Here is a 19667-nt window from a genome sequence, read left to right on the forward strand (position 1 = left end):
AATATGTAATTTATTAGATTTTATAAACTGGTGGTTCTTTCCAGGGGGGCAGGGTGGGGATCATTTAAATTTTTATGGGGGCACAGAGAAAAGTAATGAAACAAGAAAAAGAAAAGGCATTTATCTCATGGTTTAATGAATTAAGTGAGCCACAGAGCCAGAGTCACTTGCAGCTCCAGAGCTGGAAGTTGCAGACCCCTGATCCAGCAGACGAAAACTGTGATTTCATCTTAGTACAATTTAAGCTAAAAGTGCAACATGTAACATTTTAATTAATTGTTTAAGCAAAATTGTGAAGGTAAAAATTTAATTGGTCCTTGGGCACCAATTAGTCTCCAGAGCATATCATCATAAAAAGTTGACTTAATACAATCTCTTCAGTACAATGGGCCATAATAGAGATCAGTACTACAGAGATGTTGGCCCCTATTAGCCTCTTCTAGAACCGTCCATGGGCAGTATGGAAGGGCCACTGGTAAAAAAAAAATTAATAAATAAATAAAAAATCTGATTTTAATGTAGATGGGCACCTGGGAGCAACCAGTTTCAGTGACAGAGATGTGAATTAAGCACAAGGAGAACAAAATAACTTTTTGGAGGAACATGTCAGAGTTAAGTATTTTCTTAATATGCCAATTAAAGTCAAAATTCTGAGACTAAAGTTTGAATTACTTATTTTAATAGCCACAGAGCAATGACTAACATTGACTTAAAATAAGGACCTTTGAGGGTTTTTTTAAACATATTTGCACAAATAGGTTTTGTTACCCATATATATAAAATATATATTTTTAAAAACAGCCAGATCATATAACAAACAAAACAAAGTAGAAGAAAAGTACTTTTTAAACTTTTTATAAAATGTTATAACAATTTCATTTTTATAAAATACACACACACACACACACCCACATGTTGACGTCATGGATGTGGGTGAAGACTGCAGCAGCTTTTGAGTCTCGTCAGGCACTTAAAGAGGTCTCAAAAGAAAGTGAGATCAGTCGTTTCCCTGTAAGCCTACGGGAAATAGTCTATAAGTAGAGGGCATTTAAAACAACCACCAACATGCTCAGATCTTGCTATCCAAGAAAGTTTTCCCTGAAAGCAGACCACAAGATATTAAAAGAAGTCTCCAAAAACCCTAAAACAACATCACAGGACCTACAGCAGGTTCTTCTGACTATTGAAATGAAAGTGCATACCTGTGCAATCTGAAACAGACCGCTCGAGTTAACTTTCGTTTGAGGTGCAAGAGGAGAAAATCTTTGTTCTCTAAACAAAACATGAAGATCAGACTAAAGTTTCATAAGAAAATAAACACAGACCAGGATTTCAGGACTAATGATCTTTGTCTGAAACCAAATCATTTGGGCACCAGAACAGAGGAAAGTATGTAAAGCATTTCAGGAGAAGACCAACCACAAAATATGGAAGCAGAAGTGCCACAATTTGGGATTGTTTGCTGCAACAGGACCTTGTCTCCACATTATCACAGAATCCACAGAGAAGTGGATAAGGAAACAAGCAAAAATGTTTGTTCATTTAAACAAACATTTTAAATTAGCCAAAAAAAACAAACAAAAAAAAAACCTTTAGAGAATTGTGAAAAAAGTACAGGGAGTTGCACAAAACAATAGATAACAAGGTTGGAGTGCTTCAGTGCTCCAAGAGTGACGTACAGATATATTGTGAAATATATATCGGGTTTTAGTATCGAGTGCTGTAGGAGATTATAGAAATTATTGCCAATAGCTTCAATTTCCTATTGACAATTCTACCAAAAGAATCCAATATCAATGTTTTTTACTCTGATGTTTACAGACATGGGATTACGTGGTAAATACAGATGTTTGTCTAAAAATTCCTTGATACATTTAAAACTTTAAAGTGAAAATATATGCAGTGCTTAAATTAAAAACTGTGGGGTAGATTCCTTGAACAGATGGAAAACATATGGAGTGTTGTCTTTTTAATTTACAAATCACAGCCAGTTTACATAAAAGAAGGTTGTTAAAAGTTTATTTCAATAAAATATTGGAAATATTGACTTTATGACGATATGTAATTCTTTATAACATTGCTGTAAATTAACACTTCTCCACTCTGTTCTTGATGAATCCAGCTATTAGTAAACAAAGTGCGCCCTCTATCTGCATCCAGGCGGATTTTTATGGTTTTTTTAATCGAATCAGGCCATGTACTTTTTTTTGTTTTTAGAGACTTGAAGTTTCAAAGAATTTTACTTTCAAAAAAATTGTAACCTAATAAAGTACACTTGAATAATAGTGCTTCATAATTCCTGATGAACATTCAAAGTTTTTTCATTGGATTTGGCTGCAGATGGGAGGTACATGAATTCACAGACTTGAACTGTACTATAACAAATGTCTAACACTCTTTGTCTTGTCGGCATAACATATCGACCATGTACGGCTTTTGCCCACCACCTAGTTGTACAAGAAAATACCACAGGAGAACAGTTTTGTTTTAATTTTTATTATACAGATCTACTTTGTGGTACAGTATACAAAAAGCATTAAAAAAAATAATAAAAAAACATACATTGCATGTTCAAAGGAAGTGCACAAAATTAGAAACAGACTTTTTTTTTCTGAAAGGCTCAACACCAGTTAGCTCAAAATTTTAGTTAAAAAAAAAAAGGTTGTGTAATAAATAAATATAAATTACATACGAATCATAGAGAAAAAGGTCAGGTCATTCGTTAAAGGCACATCTTACATCCCAAAATGTACCTTGCAAAAACATGGCAACTTCCTAAAGATAAAAAACAGCTTATTTTCCAGCTTACAAAGGAAGCAGCTTACCTCTTTTCAATAAGAATCATAATTTTTCAGCATTTCACTACCCTGCCGCAGAATACAGTTTATATATATTAAGCAACTTTACAGAGCAGTGCCTGTCAATTACTTTAAGTCGAGTTTGGTTACAAAAATGTAAAAAAAAAAAAAAAGGAAAAAGAAAAAGAAAACAGCAACCGTTGTCACTGTAGTACTGAGACAGTATACACCATGGCAATAACTGTGCAATATAAGCAATATTTTTAACATGGCATACATACATTTTGAGACATTGACTGGTGACGATGATGACATTATTGCTGAAACAATAGAGCCAATTTGGTGTAAAAAAAAAAAAAAAAAAAAAAAAAAAGGGGGGCCAATCACCCTCTAAAAGTGACTAAAAGCCCCAGAGCAATTCTCACATTCAAAATGTCTGCATAGTTTGAACTTTAGACAATTGCTTCTTTTGATGAACATGTTTCTCTAAGCGCAAAGATGTAGAGTAAGTACTGGTCTCCAGCATGTTCAGTTTGACAGCAGAAAACAGATGTTCACAGCTCACTGATTCTGCAGGTGAGTTTCTCTGATTCCTGCATTTTACACCTACTTCTGCACATAGCACAAGTCAATACAACGCAAGCCTTTTGAGAAACATACCTGAGGAAATAATGAGTTATCAAGCTGTCTTTTAACGTAAAGAAAAGAAAAAAAAAAAGCTAACAAAAAAAAAAAAAAAAACATGCCTTCAGCACCTTTCAGATGTAGTGGTTTGCTGTTTCATGTAATTTTTTTTTTTTTTTGAAAACTCAAGAGCCAAAAATGCTGTATTTACAAAATTCATTGAAAAAAAACAAACAAAAAAAAAAAACAATTTGCTTTACAACATGCAATGTAATTTCATTGGAGGCTGTACAAAACAAATAAATAAAAACTGTCAATCCAACAAGCAGAGGGACGTACTGCAAGCATGGTCTAATGTGCACAAACTGCTGAGCAAATTAAAACTGAGTGTTTCAAACTGGTGGCTAAAGCTGTTTATGTCCAACGTGTCTAATCTGTACACATTTAAAGAAATTGCATTTTTTACAGAACAGATTTGCTAATTATCCTTGTGTGTTATCAAAAGCAAGTTGTGCACTAGAAGAAACGAATAAAGCTAAAAGATGACAAAACATTGCAGCAAAAATGTTGAAGGTTTCCTTCAACACACGACGCTGGTATTGGAAATAGCTGGTGTCTTTCATACACACAATTACAGTATTACAAGTTATAAAAAATAAAGCAGTCCTGATATGAAATAAAAACAGAAATTATTTACAAAAATTGATCATTCAGTACAAAAATAACCAAACGCAATCTAGGACCAAAAATTTAAGTCAACCAAATTTAATCCTTATCCTATAAATAACACTAATGCCCAAATTTTTTTTTTTTTTTTTTTATTATTTTTACTTTTAAAACAAAGAGCTCAACTCTATACAAAAAGATAAAAAAATACCCATATAAAAATGATTATTACGAAGACGAACATTAACTGATCTAACGGGGAATGAAAATGAGGTCTGCCACTGGAGACAAATCCAGGTGGATGCCATGGATAGCCCCATAAAGGAAAAAGGGAGATTGACAAAAACCATTCACCAGGTTTCTTTCAAATCTTCTGGGAGCTGGGGTTGGAGTGTGGGCACCTGCGTGGGCAGTGTCTTCTGTTTTTTTGAGCTACAGCAAGGCTTGAAAAGTCGGGGATCGATGATCACTTCTCCAAACCGACCTTTGTAGATGATTCCACAGCACACCTTTTGCCTAAAAGAAAAAAAAGAAAAGAAAAAGAAAATAAATAAATAAATATATGGTAAGAGACTAATCAGAGTAAAATAAAGAAAACGTGTAATAAAAATGTGATATTTTTGTTTTGTGATGGAGCCATGAACATATCTTACCTCTTCCAGTAAGAACGATCCAGGAAGGAGAAGATTGAAGGAGATGAGCGTCTTTGTTTGGACTCGATGTCGGAACCGTCATCCGACTGGTTGCTGTAACTGGGAGACTGGGCAGGAGACATGCTGGACGTCGTGCTGTGAGCATCTGAGTCTGCTTAAAAAAAATTAAACAGAAATAAACTTGAAAGAAATTTACATTTACCTTCAGAACCACTGGAATAATCAGGACTTGTGGCAGTATTTACTTGCCTTGTCACCATTTTATTCATTATATTGAAAGAAAGATTGCAGATGATTTATTCTGCAAAAAGAGTTCAAATACCAAATGTGTGCATCACCAAAGCTGAATTTTGAATCCTATATAAAAGTGAAGCCAACACACAAAACAAGTCAGATGTCACTTGTTTATGAAGTGTGAACTAGAAAATAGAAAACAAGACACATTGCATGCTTTATTTAAATTAGCCACTAGGTGCTGCTAGAGATTATTAAACAAAGGCATTTAGTTTATATGGAGATGAAAACTAAAAAAAAAAATCTAATGTGGAATGAAAATGCACTGATTTGGAAAACTGAGATTTTAGGAAATGTTATTTTTTACAATATAGTTGTATTGGACATTAAATCACAACTATTGATTATTTTACTAGGAATACAAAATGTTTTAAGCAAGTATACTAAACTACAAAACAAAAAAGACAATACACAAGTGTCAAAAGAGCATCAGTGTGAATTAAAAAACAAAGATATGCATGGATTTCAAATATCTTATTTTTGCTAAATTACTTATAACTTTTAACAATGGAAGACAACATGTTTCTTAATATTGAACTACTTACTTTGCCTCTTAAACTTGTGAAGCTTCTTTAGTTTGCTCTTCTTTTTCCCATCACTGTTCTTGATCTTCTTGGGTTTTGTCACCTTAAAACCTGGGCCAGCTCTAGCATCAACCACCTGAGGAAAAGCAATTAAAAACACACAACAAAGTTAACTTGTACTTGAAAACATGGCACAGTATACCTGTGTGCTAAACTGGAGGCATTACTTACATGATTCCAGTTCTTCTTGGAGCCATGAGGCAGCTTCTTCCATCTCTTCACCAGCAGAACACACGCATTACAAATGTCTCCAACACGATCTTCTGAGAGTCTAAAATTAATGCAACACGAAAAGGGTAATTAGGTCTAGGCAAGCAACTATTACTGGCGTGTAAATGTATGATATGATGGAATAAGAGGTTGTACCCAAAGCACATCCTGAAGGTCTCTTCATATCTGCTGCTGTCCGTGAAGCGTGAACTAGAGGACTTGGTCTTACAGATGCAACAGCCGTCATTACTCCGGTAGATTTTTGACTTGTGAAATCCAAACATCCTGAATTTGCTGGTCGGTGTAAGTCAAGGAAAGAAAACTCCTGGAAATGTAAGAAGACACGATCCGTAATGGTCTCGGTGCTTGCTGGTTTCTGATCAGCATAGATGTCTGCACACAGTTGTGCTTTCTGCTATTAAAAGGGGGCGGTCCGTACACGCACACACATACACAGAAATATTGAAACCCTTTTAAACCTTTAATAGCAAATCTTGCGAACACACAGATTTAAAGTGTCAGGTTGTAAAATTAAAGTCTCAAAAACACTAAAAGCAGCATAACAATATTTGAAAAAATAAAAACACTTTGTTTCATGATCTTACGGAGCTTAAAGCCAAACAACACCAAACTAGCACAAGGCAAACATCAGTAACATGAATCTAATGTTATGAAGGGATTTTACGGCATAAAAACTAAACTTTAGGTCGAGTTAAGTGAACCGATTTGTTTGAAATTTTATCCTAAACAAACACAACTGTCTAGGACGTTACACCCACAATCACACGAGTACCGCTTTATCCGCAAAATGAGCGGTAATGTTGAACACAAATGTGGTCGACAAAAAATGATAAGCTAGTCTTTATATGTAACTTCAATGCATGTATCTACTACGGGACTTTGTTAAGCGGCGGATCTGTCTGAAGTGAGTGCCCCAAACAAAAAGCGGGCAGCTGCACTTTCTGAAACCAAAGACAAAAAGCTACCGCAATATTTAAACAACTTAAACAACGACATTTGGACACACTTAATGCAAGGGTTTAACTCGATAGCTAGAAACACAAAGTTAAGGCAGACACCGTCTTCCCCTTCAGATTAAAACTTTTCGTCTGCGAGTGCGCCAAATATGGCTCATTGTTGTTAGCCGTTAGCATGAGTGCTAGCCGACGAGGCCACGCTCTCGTTCACTTCCACGTTATCCCATTGTCGACATGGTAAGTCTTTACACGTTTAACCCAAAACGACAACGAACGCACACGTCAGGACACCAGAACCTTACAATATGGCCGCAAGTTCCACATATAACAAGTGTGTAAAAGTCAAAATAATATAAACCTTGTACAAAGAAAATAACAGTGTACTTACTGAACAAAAACTTTGAATCTTCGCCGTCCTCTTTTCACGTACTGCGCATGCTCTTACTACTGCTGCATACAGCTGGTCATTAGAATGTGTTTTACATAAAAAGCTGGAATGAAAGGGCGAGCGGACAATGACCATATAAGGAGTGCAGCCGTTGGGTTTGAACCTGGGCTCGACCAATCGCCACCGTCTTCTCGTGCTCTTCAGACAACATGAATGATGGGAGGCGTAGTGAATGACGGGGGAAAACACGGCTACGTCAGTGATGAAGGGCCTCTTTTTGAACTCATAGTCCCATAAGCCACCTGGCCCGAGGCTTCAAAGAAAAACAGCTCCCTGACATGGCGCGAACGACTTTGTTTACGTTTTCACAGCTGAGAAAGCGCATTCAATAGAGAATATAACTGATCATTAACGCCTTGGCATGAGATATGAAACCATAATATTATACCTTTAAAGATACAAGTACTAGTTAGCTATTGTAAAACACCGATTTAGCAGTATTTTGGGCACGTGTAAGCTATTTCAAACAAATTAGGGAATTCAAAACAGCCAGAGATTGGGCAAATGTACAATTTTAAACAGAACAAGCACCCAAGCAAATAACGATTATATATTACTGAAGGCTAACAAACCCATAACCATACATAACACTGCTTAGGAAGTTTAAACAAGTCATTTTTTATATAACACAGACTATGTTCCCTATTGCAAAAAAGTAAACTGTTAAAGTAGTCATATGTTGACAGTTTTTTAAAAAATAAATCAAAAACAATTTAGAAGAACTAACAGTCCTTAGTGTCACCTAAATAACTTTTAGATGATACAATTATAAATGTAGATTTACAAATTAAGGCAAACCTTTTTAAAAGCCTTTGGTCCCTCAATTTACTCTGAAATCTGTTCAGAGATACTGCCACAAACCAGGAGAACAAATGGACTGTAAATAATATTCTGCCTTTATGTCAGTTCCCCTTGATAAAATGTCACAAATATATATTCTCCTTTGAAACATTCAGCTTTCATTCCTTTTCCACAAGACAATATACTTGAATCCTTAAATTAGAAATAAATGTTCATGTAATCTAGAGTTTGAGGACAAATTAGGCATGTGCTTGCCTCCTAAATAAATTTCTGACACATACTCAAAAACAAAAATCTTGTCATTTGACATTCTTTTAGACCAAAACTTAAAGAACAAGCACTGGTTGTATTAGTCACAGAAAAAAGAACATCAAAATGATACTTAAGATTTATTTATCATTAGTAACTTAAAAAAACCTTCAATCTCTAAAGGAAAATAAAAAGCTGTTTCTGAGATCAATTAAGTGATTGGAGCACTTAATTGGTCTCAATTAAGTGTTACCATCTTCCGACTTGCCGATAATAACATACCCTTTTGAAATAAATGAGGCCCAGAGTAATGCTTTACAGATGCTTTATTCTTAATATTTTTACACTGTACACGGTTGCTCACTTAGTAAACACTACATTACACAAGTATGTCGATAAATGTACAACTGTACTGGAAAAGAAAAATATATATCTCCCAAGATGCTTTTGTGGGTCATACACAGATGAGTACAACACAGTCATTCCAGACGCCGTTGGCACACACACAAAAAAAAAAAGTCAGTCACATATCAAATCCCTTATTCCGCAAGATAAAGTCCAATCCTATGTAAATGGAGAGAGCCCGGTAATATCTCAGTTTTCTCTTGTAGTTATTGCATAGCAAGAAACCATGATGACAAAAACCAGGAACAAGTGTGGGGAAATAAAACAGTCCTTTGAGCTCCTCACATACTTATCAGGAGGTCAGAAGTCAGCACAGGAACTACTCAGGTCATCACGTTGTAATTCAAAGAACAGAGTACATGTAGTGTAAGGGCTGCAATGATGGTAGAAGGAAATGGCTGCAGGGAGGTATTTACACTGAAGGTTGAAGTTGTTAACTTTGCAAAAGTAACAGGGTCAAGCATCTCTTGGTGCGCTCTGGAACACAAGACTTGGTTTTTTTTTTCCTGAAACCAACTGAACATACCATTCGTCACTAGGAGAAGGCTCGAGCCACACAGTCTCATCGTGATAGGAGGACCTTTTCTTCGACTGAAGGTATTCCAAATAAAATATTTGCATACATACATGTATGTTTGCTCGGGAAAGAGTCAAACAAAAAAAAAAAAAAAAAAAAAAAAAGAAAATCGCCTACCACTCTATGAGCCAGCCTGTCATACGCATACTTATAAAGCATACTTCTACATCATTTGCTTTAAACTCTGCGTTATGACATTTAAAAATCAGATTTGACAACAGAGCAAGCAACTGCACCGATTTAACAAAATAATACTGTTTTTATCTGAAAATATATTAACAGTTTTAATCCTCACTTTCCCTTAAATAGAACCTCTGTCATTAAGTCACGGCAACAATGAAAATATTGAGCTTTCAGTAAAACATTATAGCACAAGGTCATCCTCAATATTGTGAAAACCATGATCCATAATAGAAAACATAATTCTTTAACATCTAATGGCATCATCATCATCGAGGATAAAAATAAATCTTGAAAGGCTCATTGCACTTAACATATGGCAAATGTGACAGTAGCTTCAGTAAGCCAGAAAGTGTTCTTTGTTCAAGTCTGTTCCTGCATTAAAAAGAAGTTCAGTTATTCTTTTCTCTTAGTGGTCCTCTGCGATATTCCTGTTGGGTACGACTGGTGGAGAGCGTGGTTTGGTTTCAGATGCCAACTCCTTTGACTAACGAAGCCTCCAGGGTGATGTTGAACTCCTGCAGAGTCTGTAGCACTCGGATCAGAGAGTTTACCAGTGAGCGGTCCTTAATGAGTGCACTGTCCTCGTACATCTGGGAGGTGATTGGACAATCTGCCAGCAGAGCGATCCAGTGATGCAGCAAATGGTCCCTGTGAGAGGAAGAGACAAACACGCAAAATCAACGGAGCAGCCTTTAGGGAATCCAGAAAACATTAAAATGGGCAAAAATCCTCATTACAAACATCCAGCAAAATTATCACGAGTTTTAACGGTGTACGTTGCTCGCTCCCTTTTACTCACCTTGCTCCCAGACAGACAAGCATCTGAAACTTCCCGTCCTTGCCAATGTTTCTCGACGTGCTGTTGATGGCTCGCATGAAGCGGCAGAAGTGGCGCACTCTGGTTTGCCAGTTTTCATCTGGAGTCGCCTCCCGTTGCTCGGCACTTTCAAAGTACACTTGTGCCTTCTCTGTTGAACGGTTAAAATCATCCAAAGACATTATTACTCACTGCACAGTCATATGCAATCACTCAAGTTAAAACAGAAGTGATTTGTTTTATGTTTGCAGTGTTTCAGAGAGTCATTTTTACACAACTCTTAACCAAATTGTTGTTTTTGATTCAACTAATTCAAGCAATTAATTAGCTGCAGTGGGACTGGCTGAACTATCAACCTTACATTGCTTGCAACAGAGCATTTCATTTCAAGGCAAAAACACAATAAATAATAAATTTCAAAACACTTAAGACACAGGAGAGCTTATTGTTATGCTGAACCAGTCCATGCAGCCATGGAAGGCCTTTACGCTCTCATTGAAACCATAAAAACATGTTTTGATCTAGATATAAAAACAGCATATTGTTTAAGCTGGCCTCATGTGCCATTACTCGTAACGTTTTCAACATCAACCGCAGCATTTTACAAAAGGCCTAAACAGAAAATGCAACAAAAGACCAGGGAAACAAAAAATGCTTAATTCACAAGTCAAATTGGAAAACATTCATCTTTTTGTTGTGGGTTTTGTCAGAGTGTTTTGTGTTAGAAAATTTGCTATATTTATTGAGAAATATTCAGAACCATATCATGGTATTTCTAAAGTTTGCATCTATTATCATGATATGCATCTCTGCTTTATCCGTTATCCCCTTATTAAATTTAATGCATTTTCTGCAGCTACCTTCATGTTCTGTCAATTTCAAATTCCTTAGTGTTGCTACTTTCGAAATATACGAGTTTAATACTTGCTTTATTCTCAAATGCTAGGGGGGAAAGAAAATTAAACCTCCAGTCTACTAGTCTTAGAAAGCTCAAGTTCCTACCCAAAAAGTCCCAGATGAAGACGTTCTTAAAGAGTCGAGGTGATTTAAAACCGTGCTGGAAAACTTGCTCCAGAGCCCAGACAAGACCGTACTCCCCACACAGCAGCAGCGTCAGACTGCCTCTCTGTGGAGGGAACAAATGCATGGAGTTGGAGAGGATTCAGAGAACAAAACACAGCTCTTTGATTAAAACACCACGAGACCAATCTACTAAAAATATGAAGTCCTTCGCAAAATATTTCACAAAAATAGGACTGCGGGTGTTTGCACCTCACACCAATATTTAAACTATTCGATTTATGGTGACTCAATTTTCTTAGTTTGATTTATTTTATTTTTTTACATAAATACTATGGATGACTGTATCAGCAATCTGGATGTGGTAACAGACTTGGTGAAACAACCAAATGAAAATTTGACTAATTTGAGAAATAACTTTTAGTTCTCGTCAGGCTCCTTTGTTCCTCTGGTCTCTTAAAAAAGGTGGAGTGAGAGTTAAGGGGATTTCCCCATAAAGGCTCTTTGTTCTTTCCTAACAGTGAGTTAGTGATCAACCCTACAATCAAGCGTTAGATTTTAATGCTCCTAAATAATCCTCACTGAGCATCTTCCTTTTAATTGAAAATGTCAACTGAACTTGCATTCACTACACAATAATTAGTGGGTTTTTTTTGTTTTTGTACAGATTCACTGAGGGTGCAAAAAAAAAAAAAAAAAAAAAAGACAACATAAAATTTAGAGCAAAACAAAACAGCAGTATTATATTTGAATTTCCCATTGTAGTAACTGAAGGTTTAGAGGGGTCGAAGGGAGTACCCGGGTGCGTTTTTCTACATACGTGATGAATAATAGAACTACGTGTTCGGGCCTGTCTAGGCTGCTCATCTCTCACCTCCTTCTCCGGCTTGTGGAAGTGTTTCACGATCCCATTGATGGCCTCTCCCACTCCCTCCTGGATCTGGCCTGTGTTCAACTCTGAAAGGGGAGGGGAAGAGTAAACAATGATGCTCTAAAAACAAAGACGGAAGCACGATCAGGCAGACAAATCCCCAACCGGGTTTTATCTCTCGATCATTTTGTTTTGTCATTCATGCATTCATTTCTGTGATGGCTGGACATCACACGGTGATCAACATAATCCTTAAAGGAGCAGCTTAATTAAACACAGAGGGTGGGGGGGAAAAAATAATTTTAATAAAATGGTTAAGATATGAGCAATGAGGATGATTAACTGACTGGGTTTGCTGCTTGGTGAGATGGTAACAAATCTCCTCATCATCCCTGGAGACTGCTGCATGGGTGGCGTGCGGCACATCCTCTCATCGTTTTCAGTAGTCGGGGTCATCAGCTCTCCCACCAGTATCCTCTCCAGACTACCATCATCCACGCCTTTCCCCAACCAGCGACCGCATGGAAACCTAACACCAAGCACAGAGAGTTGGTTAAAAGGGAATTTTTTTTTTTTTTTTTTTTTTTTAATGATACTAATTTTTTTTTTTTCCCTTTGAGGCCAACTTACTTGTAAGTGTGCCCTGTGATCTCGTTCCGGACCACGACGCACTCCACAAGCCACTTGGCGTACAGTCCTGAGTTGTCGTGACCCATTTGCACCGTCGTAAGCTTTCCCAGGTTCTGACACTAAAACACAGAGAACCACAACAATGTTAAAACGTAGAAATTAAAAAAAAGAAAAAGCAAATTTATGCATTCACTCTCTCTGGAAGAGAGCAAAAACGTAAAGTCAAACACTGTCGTCATCAACTTTTGGTACCTTCTCGCATTCTGTTGATGTCTCAAATAGCATTGTTAATTTATATTACATTTAATGTTTATGTTTTTTTATTATTGTTACTGTCCAGAGAACAACGAGCGTCTGTGAAGCCATCTCCAAGACTGGTTCCAGTCTTGACGTGATCCTCTCTACTGCTGTGTGTTTGAGGAGTTCCTGGCCCATATTAAAGCGTTAAGGATAAACACTTTCAGGCTAGGCTTCAGAAGCTTTTTTTAACCACCGCAGTGCGATTGTAAAATGGCACCAGTTGCTGTAGTCAATGAGCAGCTGTTAAGATGGTAAAGGAGGTCCTTGCTGAGCAGAGTTGGCAAGGAAGTGTGAAGTGGGGGGAGGGGTCACCGCTTTATCCTCACAGGAGATCATGAGTGAACAACTCAAGTGGTTTAAAAGAGGAGCTCCCTTTTACAGCCATATTGCAGAACTGTTCTGTGAATAAGACCTTAAAAGCAGATTGAAGTCAGGCTCTGTTCTGGCTTTAAGATGCGTCCTATTTTCTTCAGATACAAATGGACAACTGTGAGGGTGGCTGGTCACACCTGGCGTGAGTATCCGATCCGAGTGATCAGGTTCTACATGCAAATAAACCCATGATGTTACAAAAATCTCAAAGAAAGATTTCGAATGTCTTGATAAGGTAATCTAACAGTTCTAATGTGAGAAAGGAGAATACAATGCTTAGTGTTTATACAGAGTGCAAAAAAAAAATATAAAATAAATAAAAAAAATCAGACACCTCAATCACAGACTGGAAAGCTGTCAAACAAAACACTATACTAGGAAGATAGACACATAATGAGTACTTTTACCAGACAGCAACAGTGGGCAGCTGCTTTTTCTTGTTTCAGGGAGTTCACTAAAACCTTTAGACTTAAGAAGAGTAAACACAAACTACACTCAGATTGCTAAACTAATGCAGTTAAAACATCTTGCATCACAACAAACACGTGGTGGAGAAGATTTGAACATGTACAATCATCCCCTTAGAAGTCTAAACAGTTTAACGTAAATAAAAAGAGCACCACCTTTTAAAAACAACGTGCGAGCCTTCATTGTTGCCATGTTATTGCACTTCTCGCAGATCTGATTTTATTAAAAAAAACAAAAAAAAACCAACAACAATGTTTTAGCAGTCAGGACACAAACCTCAAAAGTGATCTCCAAGGTGTTTCTGGGGACCTGCAGGACTCCGGTCTCCGACAGCTCCCCGGAAACACACACCCAGGGGTTGGCTGTGAACATGGAGCCGCCAAGCTTCTTGCTCGGCACGATCACCACGTGGTAAGGGATCACTGGCAGCCGGAGAGAAGGGAAACGTCGTTCTGGCAGCTCAAATCAATAAAATACGAACAGGGTGCATTTTTAGGCGACACTCACTGATGGTTGTGAAGACGTTAGTGAAACAAAAGTAGTCGACGGCATTGAAGGACAGCAGGTGGTAAAGGAACTGCTCCTTCTCGTCGTCACAGCGCAGGAAGGCGTAACGCTTGTACAGCTTTCTAAAAAGCAGAAGACAATTGACAAAGGGTATTAAAAGACACATGACACTGACCAAATCACAGGATTTTCTGACATTTGGTAATTATTCTGATCTGATAAAGATGGCAGGCAAATAAAATTGGGAAAACTGAACAGTTTTTGTGGTTCAGGTTTTCGGAGAAAAGCGACTCTACGGTCGGAAAGGCAGACAGAACTTCCCCAAACCCAGTTTGTCCCCCAGATATCAATTATGAAGAAGTCTGAATTATTCATGCAGTCTGGACTACAATATGATGCTTTGCAATTCCAGAAGAAATGCATTATAAATGGCTTAATCACACACGGTCTGCCTTTCAAAACGGACATTCCTGCACGTGCAAAACAAATCAAGGGCAGAAAGATATACTTTAAAATGTTACTGCTGCAGCTCTAAATACAATGAAATAATTGCCGCCAATGCAGAGTGGTAGTTCAGCTCACTTTGTTAGTTCGTGATCTGACAGCAGCTGCTTCAAGTGTCTGGAAAGCAGCTTCTTCTCCATGGAGAGGCGGACCCAGGCCCTGGCCTTGCCCACGTCGGTCTTGATCTCCCCGATGTTCTGGATGTGTCTGCAGGTGAAATGATGGGTTCAGGTGTCAGGAAAGGAAGACAAACTCAAAGGCAACACACAAAAGGGTAAATAAGCTGAAGGAGTATCATTACAGGGGAGATACAAGAGGCTGATGCCATACTACACATGGAACCATTTTGAATGGATACATTTCTTTATGCATGTGTATAAAATGTGCCACACCAGTGAAAACTTGCACATAAAGTTTCTGTTTGCCATTTAATAACTTCTTAATTCAAATGAGCTTTGTTCTATATGAAAACCAAAGACATAATTTGAAAAAAAAAAAAAAAAAAAAAGCATGTACTTTTTAAAATTTATCGCTATGATTTGAACACCATATTCCCGTCACAACAGCAGGCTGGGAAAGTTGTTTCTCCGAGCGGCATTTCAACCACTGCACATTCCCTTAATGTGAAAGCCGGTCCCTCTGAGATGGCTTCCAGCCACCATCATGTCGCTGATGTCCAGACAGATTCCCTTCCACTCCACCTGTGCCGTAGGCGCGCCACATCTACGCCTCCTCCACCTTCCACACCCACTCTGCTGTCTCCACCCACGTTCAAACCTACTAACCTAGATTTCTCTGCTCCAGAAGGAAACATTTGTGAGCTGGTCATGTCAGAATCCAGAGAGTAAACAAAGGCCTAGGCTTTTGATCGGAAGCTTTAAAATGGTGAAAATGATAACAGCAACACGGTAGCTGCTATTAAATAATGCATTCATTTAGAGGACTGTGCTTCTGCTAATGGTGTCAGACATTTACAACAACATGGAGCAGGATGTATTCGCAACATAAAGTAGAGCTGCGTGGCCGTGTCCCGAGATGATCCCCTTCCCCCTCCTCCTTTCTTTTCGTCTCAGTGAGACTGGTGGGAGGTGTGATAATTAGGCTGGAAGTAACTCGCTGTTCCACGCAGACTCACTCTGTGTCTTCTTCATGTAAGCCCAGAACGCATAACACCGAATCCTTTTGGTAGATGGCAGCGAGGTCCGCAGTCACACACCTTTACAAAGGTGTTAAAAGCACGGAAATGTGTTGAAGGAGACTAGAGCATCTCTGAAAAGGCGACTTCTCTGCACATTTAAACATCCTTGATAAACATTTTTAGTTGGACACAAAAAATAAGTCATCTGGGAGATTAGAAACATGCCATCCTCTTTATCTTTGCCCTAAGTTTGCACATTTTGCCACATGGTTACGTTTCAAGCTCTTACGAAAAAGCTAACTTTAGTAGTAAAACTTTACAATAAAAACTTTTCTATTATGAATATTTTCATAATTATATTTATGTATTTATTTATACAAGTCCTTTTATACGATTTCCCTCACTGTTAATGTATTTTATTAAACCTTATTTATTTATTTCTTTTACACAAATGTATTGATTTGATGTTTTCCAATTTTAGCCAGATCCATCAACAATATTTAAAACAGGTTTCATTGCAGCAGAGTCAATTCTGCCTCTGTAATGACACGAGTTTAAAAAAAGGAAGTTTTTAAGAAGTTGCTGCAACATGAAGCATGTGCAGAATAATTTTTTAATTCACATTTAAAACTTTAAAAAAAAGTGTATTTTTCTGAAAATATACTTCATGTGTGACTCACAGGACTGATTTTGTAAATTAAAATATCTGATATAGTTCATCGACTGTAAAGTTATAAAGATCAGAACTTATACTTTGCTGCAGTCTATATATTTATAATAATTTAGGTTTAACTCTTCATTTGCTGAAAATGAAAACGGTTGACATTTTTCCACACAGATATTTCTAATATTTTGTTGGAAATTGAGATTTGCTCATTTAAACTGTTCCTTAAGCATCCATTTAGCCGAAAACAGAAAACATGGTGCTGTCTTTTGTGGTCCAGTTCAACATCTACCACAAGGGGGCAGCATTCTTCTACCAAACTGTACATCTGTCCAACGTGATCAGTAGTTGGGTCAACAAGTGCATGAATAGAGGATTGCATTAATCGCTCGTCAGGATGTTCCTCACCTCATGTCCTGGATCAGGGAGATCCTGAGCGGAGGCATGGCTGATCCACCGCCATCAGATTTCCTCCGCTCCGTGTCATGAATGAACCCTGAGAGGAAAGTAAGTGCACCTGTGAGAACGTCACCGTTCTCTGAGCTGGTTGGACCCCTAAAGAGAAATGACAAGAGCGTTTACCTGGAGGTCCCAACCCGCCTGGAGTGGCATTCTTCTCTTTGCTGTCCTGGTAATGCAGGAGGTGGGACCATAAGGCAGATTTTCCCTGGAAGAAGAAGAAGAAGAAAGTCGCAATTAAATCTATTTCCTGTTCAAAATTAGTCATCTCTCGTGATTGGATCATCGTGACGGTGGTGATGTTTTCCAGACCTGTTTAACCTGCAGCCCGTGACTCCAGATCCTCTCCAGGAGGTCACAGAGGCTCGCAATCAAGGTGTTCTCCTCCACACCTGTGATGCTAACCTCACCGTGACCCAACTCCACGGCCTCTCGACCCATCTTCTCTACCAGCATTCGTTTTGTCTACAGCCAAAACAACAACAACAACAAAAAAAGAATGAACTCATGTCAATACCGAGAACTCAAACTAATAATTGAGGAGTTTGTTGTTAAACCTCAACCCAACACCCATTTAAGCGCAGCAGAAAATTCAAAGAATATACTCAAAACAAAACAAAAAAGATCCCAGCAAAAACAAAGCCGAATTAACATTTTAAAGGTTTACAGTTTCAAAAGGAATAAATCTCTGCTTACTAGGACTTACAAAACCTGCAGCATGAGCTAAATAAGTAATAATCAAATCATTTTATTTATTCTTTAGGGTTTTATTTAATAACTTTGAATAAAAATAACTGACAATTGATAACTGAAGTGGTAAATATGTGGAAGAAGTGGGAAATTACAAACCTTGTTCCTGCACTCTTTCAATAATCCTTCAACAAACTTCCAGTTGGTCTGAGCGATGACGGAGGGCGACAGGTTGGACAGTTTAGGCTGTCTGATGGTGGTGCCCAAGTTTCGAGCTTCTTGGATGTATTTCTGACAAGAGAATTCAGTAAGTAAATGTTAGAAATAAATAATCAACTACACTTACCAGGATCAGTTCAAAACCAGCTCTTACACTTTAAACATTACTGGTGTTGTATTGGTATTCATCTTAAATGAAATGTGCAATAGCTACTGTACTTATGTTAATAGCATCTATGGCTGTCAAACTTAATACCAACAAGTCTTAAAAACAAGCTTAAGAAGCAAAACAAAAAGGAGAGACATCAATCAGAACTAAAATGATGAAAAAGTTCAAATAAAGCTCAGCTGCTGAAAGTTAGAGAAGCAGATGGTGCTAAAGACCACATGAGTGGACTTCCACATCTGGTCTGTGGTCTACCATCACATACCAGGTCCACAGACACCGACTTCAGACAGGGCCTGAAGGACTGCGAGAGCCAGTAGTAGTCAAGAAACAGCAGGAGCTGCGGCTCCGGAAACAAACACTCTACATGCTGAGAGTGTGTGAGATCGCGAGGGCAAGAAATGCAGAAAGACAGAGACAAAAAATAAACAAATAAATAAATGAAAACATTTATAAAATGAAAAAAAAACCCAACAAAAAAAAAAACGCAGATATGCGAGAGGAGGTGGGAGTGCAGACAGGATGGCAGGAGAAAGGTGAAAAATAAAGCAGATTAAGAAGTCAGGCGTAAGGAGCAGGTTTACCGAAGCTCAGGCAGACAGACTGAACAAACCCAGTTACGAAACCCATTTGACGACCTCGTACCTCTCTCTGGTCATTGTCCAGATAAAGGTGCTCGGCGTGTTGCTTCTGCCGGTCTCTCCTCCTCCACTGAGCCGGAGCGCTTCTCTTAGCCCATCTGCGGCACAAAGCGCTTTGATCAGCGTTTTAGCGGCAACCGGACATAAGAGGTCAGTTCAAAAGGAGCAGAACGGCTCAGGCATGCTCACTTGTTGCTGGTGGGCCCCGTGGAGAGCACGTCCGACTGCAGCCGGGGGAAGAAGCCCTGCTCGTAGCGGCCCTGGCCGATCTTCATGTCGAGCAGGTGGGGGTGCAGCGCGGTGTGGTCGATCTTTGCCACCCTCATCTCAATAGCTTTCTCTGCAGATATGAATAAAACATGGATTTGTGATTGGTCGGTTAGATTGGTTTAGGAATAAGGATTTGTTTATGTCGCATATTTCTAATTAAAATCCTGCAGTTTACTTTATAGATTGTTCAGTCTATGTATTGATACAATTTTGCAGGTGGAGGTCAGCAAGTATCGTCAGTTCAATTAGTTGAAAAGGTAGAACTTTTATAACTATTCCACAAAAATGCTATCTTTGAAATGTTTCGGCTTAAACTAAAAAAAAAAATAAATAATTTTTATTACGGAAAAGTTGGCTCACTGAAAAGTATGTCCATGTTCTGTACATGTAGGCATCTGATAAACTTTTTCTTTATATGCCGTCTTGTACAATATTGTAATCTTATGAAATTCATAATGTTGG

At 38.0% G+C, this 19667-nt stretch overlaps 3 protein-coding genes across 9 annotated transcripts in view; all 3 read right to left on the minus strand.

Annotated features, from left to right (window-relative positions):
* scube2 (signal peptide, CUB domain, EGF-like 2) overlaps window positions 1-394 on the minus strand; it is a 24158-nt gene extending 23764 nt beyond the window's left edge. The window contains exon 1 of the mRNA XM_015019937.1: window positions 385-394. Coding sequence (XP_014875423.1) covers window positions 385-394 — 10 coding nt within the window. The remainder of the gene's footprint in view (window positions 1-384) is intronic.
* A 2086-nt stretch (window positions 395-2480) lies between these two features.
* Window positions 2481-7327, minus strand: sinhcafl (SIN3-HDAC complex associated factor, like). 2 transcript variants are annotated; one of them, XM_015019947.1, is made up of 6 exons: window positions 7195-7327; window positions 5986-6154; window positions 5791-5890; window positions 5581-5695; window positions 4742-4895; window positions 2481-4604 (listed from the first exon to the last, which is right to left on the minus strand). In XM_015019947.1, the coding sequence occupies exons 2-6, from the start codon at window positions 6111-6113 to the stop codon at window positions 4439-4441; spliced, it is 663 nt and encodes a 220-aa protein (XP_014875433.1). In that variant the 5' UTR covers window positions 6114-6154; window positions 7195-7327; the 3' UTR covers window positions 2481-4438. The 2 variants fall into 2 exon arrangements, with proteins under 2 accessions (XP_014875433.1, XP_014875434.1); XM_015019948.1 differs by having other exon boundaries at window positions 4742-4892; window positions 7195-7325.
* A 1285-nt stretch (window positions 7328-8612) lies between these two features.
* The window catches only part of dennd5a (DENN/MADD domain containing 5A), a 35491-nt gene continuing 24436 nt past the window's right edge, over window positions 8613-19667 (minus strand). For 2 of the 6 annotated variants that reach the window (XM_015019939.1, XM_015019941.1), the window contains 16 exons: window positions 19125-19275; window positions 18940-19036; window positions 18560-18664; window positions 18069-18200; window positions 17532-17684; window positions 17343-17427; window positions 17169-17256; window positions 15037-15165; window positions 14455-14576; window positions 14224-14369; window positions 12808-12926; window positions 12525-12706; window positions 12181-12263; window positions 11289-11412; window positions 10269-10437; window positions 8613-10117 (listed from right to left, as the gene is read on the minus strand). In XM_015019939.1, the coding sequence (XP_014875425.1) occupies window positions 9934-10117; window positions 10269-10437; window positions 11289-11412; window positions 12181-12263; window positions 12525-12706; window positions 12808-12926; window positions 14224-14369; window positions 14455-14576; window positions 15037-15165; window positions 17169-17256; window positions 17343-17427; window positions 17532-17684; window positions 18069-18200; window positions 18560-18664; window positions 18940-19036; window positions 19125-19275 (2069 nt within the window). In that variant the 3' untranslated portion in view covers window positions 8613-9933. The remainder of the gene's footprint in view (window positions 10118-10268; window positions 10438-11288; window positions 11413-12180; window positions 12264-12524; window positions 12707-12807; window positions 12927-14223; window positions 14370-14454; window positions 14577-15036; window positions 15166-17168; window positions 17257-17342; window positions 17428-17531; window positions 17685-18068; window positions 18201-18559; window positions 18665-18939; window positions 19037-19124; window positions 19276-19667) is intronic. The other 4 variants (XM_015019945.1, XM_015019942.1, XM_015019940.1 and 1 more) reach the window with 3 other exon arrangements.

Source organism: Poecilia latipinna, unplaced genomic scaffold (genome assembly GCF_001443285.1).
Source record: "Poecilia latipinna isolate Pla-1442-1.1 unplaced genomic scaffold, P_latipinna-1.0 Scaffold2509, whole genome shotgun sequence".
Lineage (NCBI taxonomy): Eukaryota > Metazoa > Chordata > Actinopteri > Cyprinodontiformes > Poeciliidae > Poecilia > Poecilia latipinna.

What these genes read in the sequence shown, in the direction of transcription:
- sinhcafl (XM_015019947.1), bottom strand. Translation starts at nt 6,113, where the DNA reads ATGTTTGGATTTCACAAGTCAAAAATCTACCGGAGTAATGACGGCTGT. An exon ending in ACCTTCAGGATGTGCTTTGG is followed by an intron (nt 5,891 to 5,985) that starts GTACAACCTCTT and finishes CATTAATTTTAG; the next exon opens with ACTCTCAGAAGATCGTGTTG. An exon ending in TCACAAGTTTAAGAGGCAAA is followed by an intron (nt 4,896 to 5,580) that starts GTAAGTAGTTCA and finishes ATTTTTTTTAAG; the next exon opens with CAGACTCAGATGCTCACAGC.